This window comes from Carex rostrata, chromosome 8 (genome assembly GCF_964058835.1).
Source record: "Carex rostrata chromosome 8, lpCarRost1.2, whole genome shotgun sequence".
NCBI lineage: Eukaryota > Viridiplantae > Streptophyta > Magnoliopsida > Poales > Cyperaceae > Carex > Carex rostrata.
The window spans coordinates 11,508,964-11,525,530 of record NC_135925.1 but is presented as its reverse complement, the minus strand read 5'-3'; the positions used below and the strand labels follow the sequence as shown (position 1 = coordinate 11,525,530).

The 16,567-nt window shown below is 32.5% G+C and overlaps 1 protein-coding gene across 9 annotated transcripts; it reads left to right on the top strand.

Annotated features, from left to right (window-relative positions):
• The first annotated feature begins 9,346 nt into the window (after nt 1-9,346).
• Nucleotides 9,347-16,435, top strand: LOC144558862 (NOL1/NOP2/sun family protein / antitermination NusB domain-containing protein). 9 transcript variants are annotated; one of them, XM_078307770.1, is made up of 20 exons: nt 9,370-9,592; nt 9,721-9,798; nt 10,244-10,398; nt 10,494-10,607; nt 11,080-11,145; nt 11,235-11,318; nt 11,405-11,491; nt 11,588-11,679; nt 11,754-11,814; nt 12,073-12,129; nt 12,286-12,346; nt 12,494-12,601; nt 12,688-12,806; nt 12,955-13,026; nt 13,140-13,225; nt 13,461-13,557; nt 13,860-14,003; nt 14,118-14,244; nt 14,569-15,053; nt 16,192-16,435. In XM_078307770.1, exons 1-17 carry the CDS (start codon nt 9,424-9,426, stop codon nt 13,992-13,994), a joined length of 1,641 nt encoding a protein of 546 aa, XP_078163896.1. In that variant the 5' UTR covers nt 9,370-9,423; the 3' UTR covers nt 13,995-14,003; nt 14,118-14,244; nt 14,569-15,053; nt 16,192-16,435. The 9 variants fall into 9 exon arrangements, with proteins under 9 accessions (XP_078163897.1, XP_078163900.1, XP_078163899.1 ...); XM_078307771.1 differs by lacking the exon at nt 14,569-15,053 and having other exon boundaries at nt 9,347-9,592; nt 14,171-14,244; nt 16,197-16,435; XM_078307773.1 differs by lacking the exons at nt 14,569-15,053; nt 16,192-16,435 and adding an exon at nt 15,889-16,129 and having other exon boundaries at nt 9,369-9,592; nt 14,171-14,244.
• The last annotated feature ends 132 nt before the right edge of the window (nt 16,436-16,567 follow it).

The following is a 16,567-nucleotide window of genomic DNA, read 5'->3' as shown; positions in this document are numbered from 1 at the left end:
AACTTTTTTATTTTTTAAAAAAGGTTCCTCACCCAAGCTTTTAGGGCAACCACTTAGGGGTGAAAACGGAGCATTCCGGATACAGGTACGGAGTGGATATCAAATGGATACGGATACGGATCTGAATCAGATCGGATATTTATTAAAATAATATAAAAAAAATATTAAAGTTCATAATATTTATCTAATTATAATGGTGAATAACATAAATTTTTCATAATATATATTAAATATATAATATATATCTACTATTCGGATACGGATAATTGAAACGTAAAATCATATCAGTATCCTTATCCACATGGATATTCGGATATTAAATATTCACATATAAATTTTCGAATACGGATCGAATATTACCCATACCATTTTCACCCCCTACAACAACTGGATATGTTAGTTGGACGCTGATATTAACACCACCAACTTTACTATTAATATATAACATTATATAATTTTTTAATTAATATACTATTTTGTCCTTGTATATTACTTCAATAACCATTCTCTAAAGAACACTCATTCTAAACGCCGAAAATTTTAAAAATACCATACTCAGAAAGAAAAAGAAAAAAAAAACAAATAACCATTGAATTTGAGAAATTCGAAATTTGACATGGCCTCAGCTAGGAGCAGCGGACCTATCCTCTAAGGACCTCTACGAGGTGTTGCGGCCCAGAATTGAAGTCCTCTACGAGACGTTGAGGTCCAGGGTCCTCTTCGAGGCGCTGAGGTCCCGGGTCCTCTACTAGGGGCAACGGTCCCCTGTATTTTTTTTTGTTTTTAGTTTTCAAAATAGTTGTAATTGTGTTGTTTTTTTTTATGTCATTTTTTTTAAAAAGATTTTACGTTTGTCAGAAGAAATATTATGTTGGAAATGTCGTTCATTTGAGAACTGCATATGTACAGAGAAATATTACTGTTAAATGTTATTATGTTGGGTTAAAAAATGAAGAAGCAATAAATAGAACAATATTATGCTTAATTAACTTAAGATACGCCTAACAAACATGAATAAATTGAGATTACGGTTACAATTAATTAGACGGAATAAACTATCATGTTCTTCCTACTGTATAAATTGAGATTTCATGAAACCTATTTTTTTTTCGATATTTATTATTTTTTTGTATTAATAAAAATATCGGATATGATTGGTATTCTTCCGAAATTGGGAGAGCATATGATTCCAACATTTATAAGAACAATAAATAATTGCAATTGGTTAATCTCACAAAGCTATCCTAAGGTCCTAACACGTCATCAAGCATGGCCTCACAAGCGACAAAATGAACAATATTATCTATTTAAAGAAAAATGAGCAATATTTTTAAACACCTTCTTCTTAGTAATTTCGTGTTGTTTATCCTAATCTTTGACAATTTCGTGTTGTTTATCCTAATCTTTGACAGTTTGATCCAGTCTTGTGGTAGCTTTTTGAAAGCACAAGCAAGCAGATCTGTGATTGTACTTGTATAATAAAAAAAAATTAAAATTGTCGATCTCAGGGGATGTGGGGTTGATTTATTTTATTTTATTTTTTGTGCGCAGAATTGGACTTATAAGTTTCCTTCAAATAAGACAAAATGAACACAAAATTCCATCAATTATCATGGAAGATGTCTCGCCAATTTTCATTTCATGTCTGTGTCATAATTAATTTTCATTTAAAACTGACAAACCAAAACCAGTATTTGTCAACAGAGCATAGTGGCCTCCTTTTTTAATCTCTTACTCACCCGCAATACCAGGAAATAAAGCTGTTGTTATTCCAATGGAATAACAGGGTTCTATTAGTCCGATTCCAACCATTTAAAGTTTTTCATGTGCAAATCTCAATAAAAAAAAATTCATACACGAATCTCAACGAAATTAAATGAGTGGAATTGGAATAACAGGACCATGTTATTCTATTAGAATAACAGCAGATTTATTTCCGCAATATCACCATCATATTTCTAAGATATGACAAAGTAATAGGTTGTGATTAATGGTTCAACTAGTAACCCGAATTCCTGGTAGTATAAGAAAAAACATTTGTTACGAAACCTTTTTTTATTATTTTTTGTCGAACTTGTTTGAACCTTTCTCGAACTTAATTTGAATTCAAGTACATGTCATGATCAAGATGAAGTCAATAAAGCTATCATAAGAGAAAACAAGCCATGTAAAACCATTAACCACTATAAAATATTTTCCCCATTCAAATTCAATCCTTGTGTTGTGAATTGTGATGCACTTTGTAAGATTCCAAAATGAATGGAGCAAAACAGAAAACAAATAACGAAGGAGGCGTCTAATTGTCCACAGTCTTTTGTCCACCATTTGTCCACAGCTTTGACTTGCGCGAATACTGTAAAATTACTTCTACATGCTGTATAATTATACAATATATCACATAAAATATATCACTTAATCACAAAACATCCAGCAACTATTTGAAGTGGTCCCATGATAGTTATAAAAAGATTGCAACTTGCACAACATGACAAAATAAATGTACTTTCAAACTGTACTTTCGGAAATTACAGTTATAAGAAGTTATTGACAGTTAGAGTTAGTTATTAGCAGTTATTAGCGTCCGCACTGGGTTGAATCTTGTATACTGTAAAATTAAATCTTGTATACTGTAAAATTGAATATTGTATACTGTAAAATTGAATCTTGTATACTGTAAAATTGAATCTTGTATACTGTAAAATTTTCAATTGAATCTTGTATACTGTAAAATTGAATCTTCTACACAGTAAAATTTACAATTGAATCTTGTATACTGTAAAATTGAATCAGCAGAACTGTAAAATTGAATCTTGTATACAGTAGAATTTTCAATTGAATATTGTTCGGATGAGTAAGAAGTCTTTCTATCATCTTTTTCTTCCAGATTTTCACAAGATGAATACTGTAAAATTACAAGATAAATACTGTAAAATTAACAAATCAATACTCCATATCGCCTTTCTATCATCTCTTTCCTCCAGATTTTCACAAGATGAATACTATAAAATGACAAGATGAATACTGTAAAATTAACGGGGCAATACTATAAAATTAACAGATCAATACTCCATATCGCCTCTCTATCATCTCTTTCTTCCAGATTTCCACAAGATGAATACTGTAAAATGACAAGATGAATACTGTAAAATTAACAAGGAAATACTGTAAAATTAACAGATTAATACTCCATATCGCCTCTCTATCATCTATTTTCTCCAGATTTTCACAAGATGAATACTGTGAAATGATAGATGAATACTGTAAAATTAACGGGGCAATACAGTAAAATTAACAGATCAATACTCCATATCTTATCTCTATCATCTCTTTCCTTCATATTTCATTTGAAATGCTAGATCTGTTACTGCATACAACGAAAACAACAAATTCAACAGAAATAACTTACTAGATTTGAATTTTGCCGTGCTCTTCAACAAAAACAACTTCTATTCGATCGCGCTCCACGATCAATCGGTCCAATCCTTTTTCAGATATAACTTACTGACTTTCAGAAAGATTTAAGATATCGATCGATTTAAGATATCGGAAGAATAAGAATAAGAGATCGGAGAAACAACTTCCGATATCTTACTGACTTTCAGAAAGATTTAAGATATCGATCGATTTAAGATATTGGAAGAATAAGAATAAGAGATTTCAGAAACAACTTCCGCTAGCTGAATCGCGATTTGAGGTATTGCGATCGCCTGATCTGAAAACTGATGAGAGAATAGAGAAATTAAAGGTTCCTCCTACGAGCCTGATCGAAATCATGTTTCTTCTTACGGGAACGGAGCTCGTCGTTCTCAACGAGCCTGTCCCGGACAAAATGCATGTTGGATGTGAAGCTTCCTCCTGAGAAGCCAAACTGATCGGAAGAGGGGGCACTTTGATGTGAAGTTTCCTTCAACAAAACCAAACCTATATGGAGCGGAGGCAGTAGTTGGAGGAGCCTTGGGATTCATCAGAGGAACGTCGGAGGAGGTGGAGTACCTGAGAGTTCGGTGGGAGGAGAAACCGGCTGAGGATGCAAGGTGATGAGATTGCAAGAAGAGGAGGCATTGGAGGGGAGAGAGGAGAGAGGAGTGGTGGGAAGAGGAGCGAGAGGAGGTTTGAGAATTTAACCGAGTTGGATCTGAGTCATCTGAGTACCGAGAGATCTGGAGAAGAGATGGCGGCGAAGAAAATATTTGGAAAAGAGATTTAACGGTTTGAGTTTTGAATGGTTAAAGTCAGTCGGAAGTTGGATAAGGGTCTGTGGACAGACGGTGGACAAATGCCAGTGGACAAAAACCTTTTCTCAATAACAAAAACATTGAATTGACAGTCTTCAACTCTCGTCGGGCATCAGTGATGTCAATTATCCAATTCCTTACGTCTATCAGTAAACCACAGGTATAAACTCCCGAAATTTGTATTAATATCTAAAAAATACAAAATTTTAAAATCTACATCCGATTTTAAAAAATTTCAGAATCAACTCAAACTGCAAAATTATTTTGCAGTTTTAGGATTTTCTGATTTTTTAATTAAATAGAAAATGTTATAATTTATTTATTTTTTGTATTGAAATATTAGAAATATTTTATATATATCTTTGAAAAAAAGATGAAATACTATATAATTTGATTTATTATAAAGACTATGACAAATAATCCGGATCAACATTTTTCAGGCATGATTTTCTGCAGCTATAAGAAAAATTAAAATATTTTTTGTGTTATTGAAAAAAATAAAAATATTTTGAAGCTGACTTATTGATCCCAGTTCAAAAATTACTTTTAGGTAAATACATAAAATATTGTAATTCTTTTATTTTCGAAAAAATAATAATTGGCTCTGACAAAAAGTCAGATTAAATGATTTCTTATCAATTTTTTTAAATGGATACAATATCTTAGAATTTAAATGTACTAGAAGGATCACAATATTTTCTTTATTTACTCAGAACTCATAAGTGACTTTTGAACCGAGATCAATAACTCAGATCCAAAATATTTTTATTTTTTTTTCAATAACATATAGAGAAATATATTAATTTTTCTTACAACCGCAAAAAATACAGCATGAAAAATATTAATCCAGATTATTTGTCGCATTTTTATAGTAAATCAAATTATATAGTATTACATCTATTTTTAAAGAAATATATAAAATATATGTAATATTTCAATACAAAAAATAAATAAATTATAATATTTTCTGTTTAATTAAAAAGAAAATTTTAAAATCGCAAAATAATTTTATGGAAATAAGATTTTTGCAAAATTATTTTGCAGAAAGATTTATTCTAAAACCGCAAAATAATTTTGCGGTTTGGGCAGATTTCGAAATTTTTCAGAATCAGGTGTAGATTTTGAAATTTGATGTTCTTTTTGGATATTAATAAAAAATTTGATATAAACTCAGAAAAAGAAAAAGATTTTGCAATAAAAAATAAAACAAAGAAAAAACACTGTTTGTGATTCGTGTGTGTCAGTTTTTACAAAATAATTTTATGATCTGTGGTTTGCAAAATACATCCATTAAAACACGAGTACTAACAAGGCATTATAAAAAGATACAATTTGACTACAATGACCTATAGTGCTGTGGATAAAAAAAAAAAAAAAAAAAAAAAACAGCCGCCAAGGTTGACTGATCCAAGTTCAGAGAAAATTACAAGCTACAAAGGTTAAAAGAGAAACTCTTCATTTGACCGGATGGCGGAACATAATTTCCAATACATTCTCTAAGACTCTAACGGCCCTTAATTTCTTTATATCTTTTTTAAGCTTTGATTGGAGATAGCTTGGAGCTGATCTTTGATTAAATCCAATCTCTTGATATGCTGCAGATGTCAATCAACTTGATAGAAGCTTCAAGCTATAGATCGACAAACCTACAACAAACAGTTCGTGACACTAAACTAATTTTGTAATTTTCACCAAGTGAAATTGAAATTGGATTCTCTAATTTTTTATTTTCACCGACTGTCATTGTGGACATACAATATTTTGTTACACGAAAGGAGTGTATACTGTGGAGTCGGGAAACAAATTGAGAGAGAGAGAGAGAGAGAGATTTAGAAGGAAGGGTATATTTGTCAAAATAATATTTAAAATAATTAAATAAAGAGTTAAATAGATATTAGGGGATAGAAGAAATAATGTAAAGTTTGCATGGGGGTATTGGATATTATGTTGTTTTGATGGGGAAATTGATTATTTTAAAAGTTTCTATGAGAAAATTTTCCCTATATTTTATAGTTCCTAATTTTAGTGTGTTCATACTTCTTTTTTTAATAATCAATTGTTTCATTTAAATATTATATTATTCAAAATTCTCAGGAAAATTTTACATCTTGTTCAATATTTTTGTATTTAATATTTTATTTAGTTATTCAAAATTAAATTGACAAATATGTTCTTTCATTTGAAACCCTCATCTTTGCTTTTCTGTATTGGAAAATTGTCATTTTTATTTCACTTTTTTACTGTTTAATTTTGTACTAAATAAATTTTAAAATTCCAAAATTTTACTTGTGCAATAATGATTTTGAAACATTATTTAAAATCAATCCGATATATTTTGAAGTTAATACATAGAATGCCGGATAAGCATATTGACAGTACACATATTTATATTAATACAACATCTTTACAAAATTTAATGTATAGACAATTGTTATCCTCTTTAAATATATTTCTAACTACTGTATTTATTTAATAATGTAATTAATATAATGATCATTTATTAATTATTCGATTCCATAAATGATAGATACTCTTTTCCTCTCTTTTTTGTTATTTTGCATTGGTGTATCTTCACGAATTTTTTATTAATATCATATTTTAAAAAAAAAAAAAAAATACTTTTTTTGTCAGAATTCAAAAAAATACTAAGGCGGCTGTTGGTACTACATCTGAGTTGAACAATATATTTGAATTAGATAGAAGTGCTAACTCAAATATAAAATACTAAACTTATAATTTTTTATCCTTGATACTTATAATCTATGCCGGTTGTTTTTAATATCCAACATTAAATAAAAAATAAAAAATATTCAAATATTTTGAAGAATTTTATAAATACTCAAACGGTCGACAAAAGAATAGGGCCGCTGAAATTTTTATCGGGCGAGTATCATAAAAATTTCACTTGATTTCTTTCAGTTTTGCTCAGTTTTGCAGTTTCTGACTTTTATATTTTTTATTTTTTATTTAAATGTCAATAGGTCAAGGCCAGCTGAAAAACAGTTATGTGTGCTGGTATTTATCAGTACTAAACAATTATGTGTGCTGGTATTTATTAGTACTAAATATCTGTGAGGTGAAGATGCATTTTGCTTCCTAATTTTTTTTTTCTAATAACCTAATCTAAGTAAATTAAGTTCAAATTAAATACGTGCCTAGAATAATCTCCTCTATCATAACCTAATCAGGCTTTAAATTACTTTGAACAAATTAAACAATTCATCAAACCTAAGCAATTTCTTAGACAGAAGGATAGGTTACAAGTAAATTAAATGTCAATAGAGACTCCCTAAGAAGATAGTCGGAGGATCGAGCTAACTTTAGGTGTAGTGGTTGCGAATCCGATTTCTTTTGATGTAAGAAGGAAGTGGAATATGGTGACGAGAAGGAAGAAGCGATTCAAATTCGAAGGGAGAGAGCGCCGAAGAGAGCAAGCTAAGCGGTGTGAGAGAGAGCACGCGAAGCTGAGAGAGTGAGAGAGCAGCAACGTATGGAGGCAAGGAGGCGAAGATGGAGTTTTAATGGGTTTAATTGACTAATCGTGTTGAAAATTGATAAATCAAATTCGTTAATGGTGAGCGAGGTGGGGGTGGTTGGACGGAAATGCTTTATGTCTCAAAAAAAAACTTACACAAATTGGTCATATGCAGTGAGTTGGAGTCCACGTCAGTGCTGTTAAGTTTTTGGATGAAAAATGTGACGGAAGGACTTAATCAAAACAAATTCAAAGTTCAGTGGCTTGTGAGAGACAAATGAAAGTTGAGTGACCAATTTATAACAAATAACAAAGTTCAATGACCTCCCACTAAATTTACCCTAAAAAAATGATATTCTATATGTCTATTTTAATTAAAATTGTTAGAAAAATTATTTATTGATATTTTGTAATTAAGATCACTTCTTGTCAAGATTTTAAATAGCAATTATAGTGGCATAGCGGGGAGACAAAAATAAAGCTATTGCAAATAGCATTTACGCTATTCACAAAAGCTATCATTCATAGCATTTTTTTATTTTCAAAATTTATATTTTATATTTCTACTAATTATTAAATGATCAACATCGGAGAATATGAATAACAACTAAATGATAACTAATCTAAGTCTTATATTTTTTCAATTATGCAAATAAGAAGAAGGAAAAAATTATTACAAGGTAATGTTATTTAATAATTAATACTTCATAGTATTACAAATTATAATAGAGAAAGAGCAAATAATTTTACAAATGGAATGAACACAGCCTAGTTGAACATTTTATATATTATAATAATTAAAATCTGATTTCAATAAAACGAATGGCAACAATTTTATAAGTGAATACTAGATGAAGAGTAAACAAAAGGAAGAATTAATATTTAAATATTTTTGGATATAAAATGAGAGACTATATCACAAATAAGAACAGAAATATATAGTTCAGTTTAGTACATTTATAATAACATACCATACGTCATCAGAAAAATGAACAGAAGCACAGTAGCCCACATAAATAGCAAAAAAAAAAAAACTCATATAGCACAGCGGAAGCAATAGTGCGTAGCACGTAACGGTAATAGCGGTCAGCTATTACGGCTATAGCGATCGTAGCTGAATTAATAACTTTTATCTCATAACTTAGCTTTTATGGTCCAAAAAAGTTATAGCTAAATATAACATTGCTTCCTACTGTCAACTTGGTTCATAGTGACAATAATGAAATGAAAGAAAACTCCACGATGTTCATTGTGATAACGATGATATGAAAGAAAGCTCCACGATGAGTATATGAAATGCCCCATTAAAAAAAGAAAAAAAAAGATTGTCAGAGAAAAATTTAAAGAGCCAGCTAGGTCGTCTTCAATTTTTTCTGAACTAATTGTACGACTAGATATATCTAAGATATTAATTATCTTAAGGTCAACAAAAAAAAAAAAAATTTAAGCTCAATTCGACGATATCCGTCACATTTTGAGATTACCGAGTCTTCACATCAAGCGGACCATAGTACCAATGTCAACAGATGTAGCCTATTAATAGAGGCCTCTTTGGGCCTTTAACTTGGTTTTAAAATTGAAATATCCAGCCCAATTTCTTTCACAATAGTTCCACAGGTTTCTCTGCAAGACGAAAACCATATCACCTACAGCTACTAGGCTACTACTCTGCTTCTCTACTGAAATATCTGTGAAAAGAAGGAAGGCAGACAAATGGAGGGAGTTGTCTCTCTCTTCCCTCACTCTTACACTCAATTCGCCGCCTCTCGCTCAAATTTCTCACATGCAATAAAATCTACTTCTCTAGCTACCCCCGGAGTGGTTGCTGCCTCAAGTGTATCAACTCCGCACAACTCTCGGAGAAGATCCGACCACTCCATCGGTAAGGTGCCTCTTGATATGTCCGAAGTGGCGGGAAAACTACAGCAATAGCAATTGGTTTCATTTCCTTTTTCCTTTTTTATATTATTAGTTTTTATAAATTCTTTTGTTGTCGTTTTTGTGAGAAAGATCGAGCTCCAAGGCCTCCTTCTGTGACGAAGAGAAAATTGCAAAACATAAATCAAGAGGTTTCTCCTCATAGAGCCGGTGAGGGCCTGTTAATGAGTTTAAATCCTCATTTTAGCCTTAAACATTGCCGCTTATATTTTATCTTGAAATTGGTTAGAGATGCCTTATCTTTACATGCCCTTTAACAAAGAACTTTTTCTTCTTCAATTCTCTCTTTATGTGAAATGAAGAAAGGACCTAATTGGTATACATCATTATTTATAATGACTAGATAAGAACTTTAAGCCTTAGGGAGATGACAATTTGTGTAATATGATCTTAACAAGTAGTGTCAAACTTTACAAGAGGAACTGCTATTACTTGCCTTCGGTTGTACTAACATCCGTATTGTGAAATGCCGGAACAATTGATTCAGCTAATTTACTTTTCCTGCTATTTATTAATTTAATTCCTTTCTAGCTGTAAGAGATAAATTGGGCATCTACGTTTATTTCCTCATTGTTTTATTAATTATTTGGAACAGTTGCAGCAGTTAGGCTATTAAGGATAGAAAGGGGTGGGGCATTTGCTGATTTGTTGAATGTGAAGGGAAAAAATTCAGCGAAGAATGAGATGGATTATGTTGAGAGAACTCTAGGGTTTAGAACGCGGGAACTGGATAATAGAGATATTAGACTGGTAATGATGCATTACATTTTCATTTCATTGGTTGTCTTTTTAATCTGCTCTTATTTTCTATTTCTTTGAGTTGATAAGAATGTAACCTCTTCTAGGTGACTGAAGTTGTTGGGGGCACTGTTAGGTGGAGGCGTTATTTTGATTACCTGATCTCATCTCTATGCAATGATAAGAGGGTCTTTAGTGATATGGAACCCCTACTTCTACAAGTAATTTTTGAATTAATTTTTAAATGAGTATTCAAATGCCTCCATATTTTGTGGATCAATTATACATCCATTTATTGAAACATTAGTAATTAAAAATCTACAAACCAAATGACAAAAACAAAACCTTAGATGTGACCTAGATATTGCTTTCTCTACATGCATGTTAAAGATTATCTTTTTCGGCTTCGTTTTGAGGCATCATGAGAGCAAAAAAAAAAAAAAATACAATGTACATAAATTGCTCAGATTAGTCAACATTAATGAACCTCTTCATGCCCATAACAATGGAACCAAAGTCTCAGTTCTTTGACACAGAGAGAAAGTGATAAAGATCAAATTTAATGGGTTTATATTGTCATTCTATTCTTAGGTATGTGGGGAGGACCAAGGATGGAGGCATTTGATTCCTTGTTATTATAAAAACGGATTCAATTTTTATTCTATTTAAGCAAATGTACTATCAATTTTTCAGATACTACGGATTGGATTCTTTGAGATTTTGAAATTAAATATGCCATCTTATGCTGTTGTTGATGAGGTCTCTCTTTCTTTCTATCCCTCTATCATTCACTCTCACTCTCATATTTCATATGTTCACATATATGATCGAAATCTTGTACATGTCAGAATGTAAAGCTTGCGAAAGTGGCTCTAAGACCTGGAGCAGGGAATATGGTTAATGGAATATTACGCAAATTAGTTTTACTTCAGGTCAGGCAACATCAATATCATAATATATTATTTACCATCACCTTACTATCATTGATTTACATTTACCAAATTTCTTTCAATCTTAGGAGTCTGATTCTCTTCCTTTGCCAAAACTAGAAGGGGATGATCGTGCCAAGGCCCGTGCTCTTAGCATTATTCACTCCCATCCTGTAGTAAGCATTTATGTTTTAATTTGAAATTTCTTTTTAATTTGATCTATTCTTAATAGTTGTAATTAAATATTTACTTGTGTACTGATAACATTTTAGTGGATGGTTAGAAGATGGATAAGATATCTGGGCCAGGAAGAAGCTGTTAGACTGATGACTTGGAATAATAGTCATCCCTACTTTGGTTTAAGGTTGTCAAATTATTTGTTTAACATTTTTTCTGTTTTGTTAATTTAATTTTGTTGATCGATGTTTAATATCATAGGGTGAACACTTGGAAAGGTTACACAAGGGCTGACATTGTTAGCCAGTTGGACGATTTAAAGGTGCTTCAGCTGATTTTCTTTTCTTTCCAGATGATTGCTAAAATTGTCATGATCTTTATCAGTTCTCTTTTTATTTCCTTTTTTCTATTTGACTTGTCATGGGAACGGACTTCAAATAGTTGGAGTTTTTGTTCAATGCAGAGCTAGTAATGCTTACTGGATGTTTTGAACTGTTGTAATGACTGCTATGTACATTTGCTTCCTGCTTCTATTAGGGCTTGAATATTACCATACTGAAGGTTTTTTCTATATAATTAGGTTGATTATGAGACTTCTATTCTAGATGATTTTGTGCGAATTAGAACTGGCATGCAGGTAAGTTGAGGTTATCCTTTATATTTACAATTTTATTTTTGAATAGCACCATATTTCAAGAACATGTTATGTTCTTGCAATTTCATACTATCTTTCACAGAGTTGATTAACAATTCTGGCAATGACTCGCTTGCATGTTATTTTTATTCTGTTTAGGCCATCTTGCAGGCAGGCCTACTCGAGAAAGGTATATGTTCAGTTCAGGATGAAAGTGCAGGTAAAATTTCCCCCTGTTTTTTAATGATTTCTAAAATGTTTTCATGTAAAATTTAATATTAATACACACATACTTGACCAATTTTAGTTAGCAGTGGTTTGAACCTAGTGGAATTGTAGGTAGGTTAGATTAATGTTTCTGTTCTAGGTTTTGTGGTTTCTGTGGTGGACCCACAGCCTGGAGAAACAATTACCGACTGTTGTGCTGCACCTGGTGGGAAGTCTATGTACATGGCTTCACGCTTGCAAGGGCAAGGTATATCTTGTTTATTTATTTTAATACACACAAAAGAAGAAGAAAAAATGAACACCTTTTGAATGATATATTTTTGTTATGTGCAGGGATGGTGTATGCAATTGATGTTAACGAAGGCCGCTTGAGGATTTTAAAAGAAGCTGCTCAGCTACAAGACCTTGCTGGTGTGATCACAGCTATTCATTCTGACCTTCGATCATACTCTGTGAGTTGTTCTTCAAGCAAAATTTCTTCTATATCTAGTCCTATTTTTATGATCAATACAACAATCATTTTATTTTTTGGCAAGATTTTTCATTATTATCTATTCTTCACTGTCCTTTTTCAATTTCTAAATCAATTTTATATTTTAGATTCGTAATGTTGTAAAGTCTGACAAGGTTCTCTTGGATGTTCCATGTTCTGGGTTAGGGGTCCTTTCAAAGGTACCTTTTATATCATTTCTTCATAATTGGAAGCATTATAAGTTTTTGTTGATCCTTTCTGTCACCAGAATGGTTTACAAGATACTCACAATATTGTTTTTGTTGGCTTGAAGAGAGCAGATTTACGGTGGAATAGACTCCTAAAAGATCTGGAAGAACTCACTCATCTTCAGGATGAGCTCCTTGATGTGGCTTCCTTGTGAGAAAAAGATGTTCTTTCTGGTTTCACTCACCATTTTCCTCCAAATTTCAGAGAAACCACTTATCTTTCTCTGTTCAATTTGTCCTTTAAGATTTGCCTAAGAGCAATTTATAATCATTAATTCTGTAATTTTGACAAAAAGGAGGATAAATATGTAAGGATGTACAGAGCAACTTCTATGCAAGTTCCGAGTCGTATTCTTCTTCTTTGATTTATTGTAAATTCATTGTAGGTTGGTGAAGCCAGGTGGGGTACTTGTGTATAGTACTTGCTCAATTGATCCTGACGAAAATGAGGAGAGAGTCCTGTCTTTTCTCCAGAGACATCCTGTTCGGTTCTTTTTTGTTACTTTTATCATTAACATTTTTCTTCTATTATTACAGAAAATCGTACATTTCATCAAAATATTGAAGCTCAATAATTTCACTTTGGAAATGTCAAATTTCACAAGCGCCCTTTCTCCATATTGGACCACTTTGTTGTTACCTGAAAAAGTATTTGACAGCTTATTATTTTAAATGAATTTATAAGGAGGTAAACAAAAACTTAAATTCCAACTGACTGCAATTACTACGCTTATACCTCTTATTAAATTCAGCTTGTGGTGCTGACCAATATGTGTCTGATGTAGGAGTTTACTGTACAACCTATACATGGATTGGTCCCACCAGATTTTATCTCAGAAAATGGCTTCTACTCCTCAAATCCAGTAAAGCATTGCATGGACGGAGCATTTGCAGCCCGTCTGGTTCGGTCACTTCGCTAAAAGAAATTTGTATGTGACAGGAACCCTTATTTAGATCTGTTACTTTCTCCATGTTTATAAAAGATATCTTCTTACATATGTTTAACCTATGAGTATCTTTCCTTGACTCTTACTTTATGTCAGGAATTGTTTGAGCATGTCTTCTGATATAATTTTGAACTAATGTACTGCAAAAGCAATCAAAACTGCCTGGATTCATTTTGGTGAAATGTGAAGCTTACCATGTCATCTGTGAGAAAACCGCAGCAAGGTAAAGCCCCTCTATTCTCTTTTTCTTTTTGTGTTACTGGTTTCTCTTTTTAACTCACATTATGTATTGATCTTGTTAGGATTACATCCTTCCAATAGTAAGTTATTCTAGTATTTTTTTTTTGTTTGCCCTGTACAGCTGGTTTCTGTGCCCATAAATATCTAATAAAACATTTCTAAGCACGAGATGGGGCGGTAGCACAGTTGGTCAGGAAAAAGTCCTAGGACTGTGGCTACCCAAAGGTTGAGAGTTCAAGCCCCGCTCATGATGTCGCAGCCTCTGCGAAGATTTAAAAAAAAAATTTCTAAGCACTCTCACTTTTAGGAGAGTCATAAATGAAAAAAGGAAAGGAGGAAGATTCACTAAGTCTATTTGACAAGCTTTCATTGTTCAGTGTAAGACATTATTACACCTTTGCATTCAAATAAGAGTTCCGGGCACTTAAAAAAGAACACTGCTAGCTAATTATGTGGCTTTATACAATGGGTACTAGACACGCCAACATCACAATTCCAAGTGAGGTTAGGGTTACTGACCAAGCAATACTACCCTTGTCCTTCCTTTACAAAAGCCCTTCGTATATCGCCACATTTACCGCTACTATTAACCCAGAAAGCAAAATCTGAAGACAGTACCTCTCTAAAACACCAGCTGATCCCTTCATCACTGCATAACTTGTTGCACCAACCAAACATGCCAAATTGAGCAATGCAACAAAAACAATGATAGCCATAGTCAATTGAGGCGCGTCAAACTCTATGATCCCCTGTTCATACCTTTTCAATGAATCCTCTCCACTGATCTTTGTGGTAAGTGTGAATTCCATTTTAGTCACCCGTAAAATTTTCAAAAATGAATCCAGGGTTCCATATAGGTATGAGGTGAGCCGTTTTATAAGCCACATTCTCTGTAGGTTCCACCAACCTTGTACTGTAGTCTCTTTTGTTAGTAGTGCCTCTGTCAGGCTGTAGATTTGTTTCCCGACCATGACATAGGCAAAAGGTATGAACCATGGGCTTGCCATCTGAATTAGCAATTTTTAGTGAAGATTAGGTTAGAAATACCAGGTAGTGTTCTGAATCCAAGTTTTAAGCTGTTATAAATCTGTTTTCTGGTGTTAAATAGGTAGGACTTCATAGCAGAAGCATCCAGTTTCCCGATATTTTTACCGTAGCGTTAAAAAAAAACAGTATAGGTATTCTCAATGTTATTAAATGCGGTTTCTATGCGGTATGCGGAAGGCCACCGCATATGCGGATTTTAAAATGAGAATTCATATATATAATATATATATATAAACAAGTATGCGGTAATATGCAATAATATGCAGTAACATGCGGTATCATACAAACAAGTATGCGGTGATATGCAGAAATAATATGCGGCCGAATATGCAGTAGTAATATATGGCCGAATATTGGTTATTGTATCTGTGCTGGATATGCAGCAGATAGTAATGGAAAGCTGTAAGAAAAATTGATTCTGGTATTGGTTATTGTATCTGTGCTGCCAAGTGTATATTGGTAAATAACCATTGCCCAAGTCTGCAGTCCTCGAAAGAAGATTCAAATATTCAAGTTTGCGTTTCACATACCTTCATATGTAAACACTCATGGTTTGACGTGTTGTTGGGACTCTCTGCAGAGGAGAAATATGCAGCTGGGGCTCTGGGCTCTACCTTGTACCTTTTGCAAAATGGAATCCAATACTTGGCAACATTGCATAAAATGTCAAAATGGAACCACCATCATCAGAGAGATAAATATTCAATTTCTCTGGTGGGTAATTATATGCCATGAGTGAGAGAACCGTTGATACTACTAGACTCGGAGGCTCTGCAAATGTTAAGAAATAATAATATATATTACTGATACTCCGATAATTTTGAGATGGAACTTTTCACATTCCAATAATATGTGAGAGCATTGAAAATTTGATGTTTTTAAGTGCAGGAAAAATATGTGCAGAGCTAGAGCTTTTTGGAGACTAACAGCAATTCTTCTCTCCAGTATATGGATTAGATAGTAGGTTCACGTGTTATTTTTGGGAATTATACATACAAATCTGCTTGAATTATGAGGTTTGTAATAGTTCAAAAACGAATAGAAAGAACAATAGTTTTTGTAGGAGCCCGTGCCATACATTGGTGCAAGCCATCCGATAATTCATTTTCAAATATTATTTGGAATCATTTTGGGTGTAAAGGTCATTTGGAATTCTGGATCAATTGTGGCCTTTTATTCTATTTCTTGGCACTTCATAGTGGTGTGTTAACAAAGGATTTTCTGAGAGGACCACTGAACTAGAACCATGAGGTGGTAAG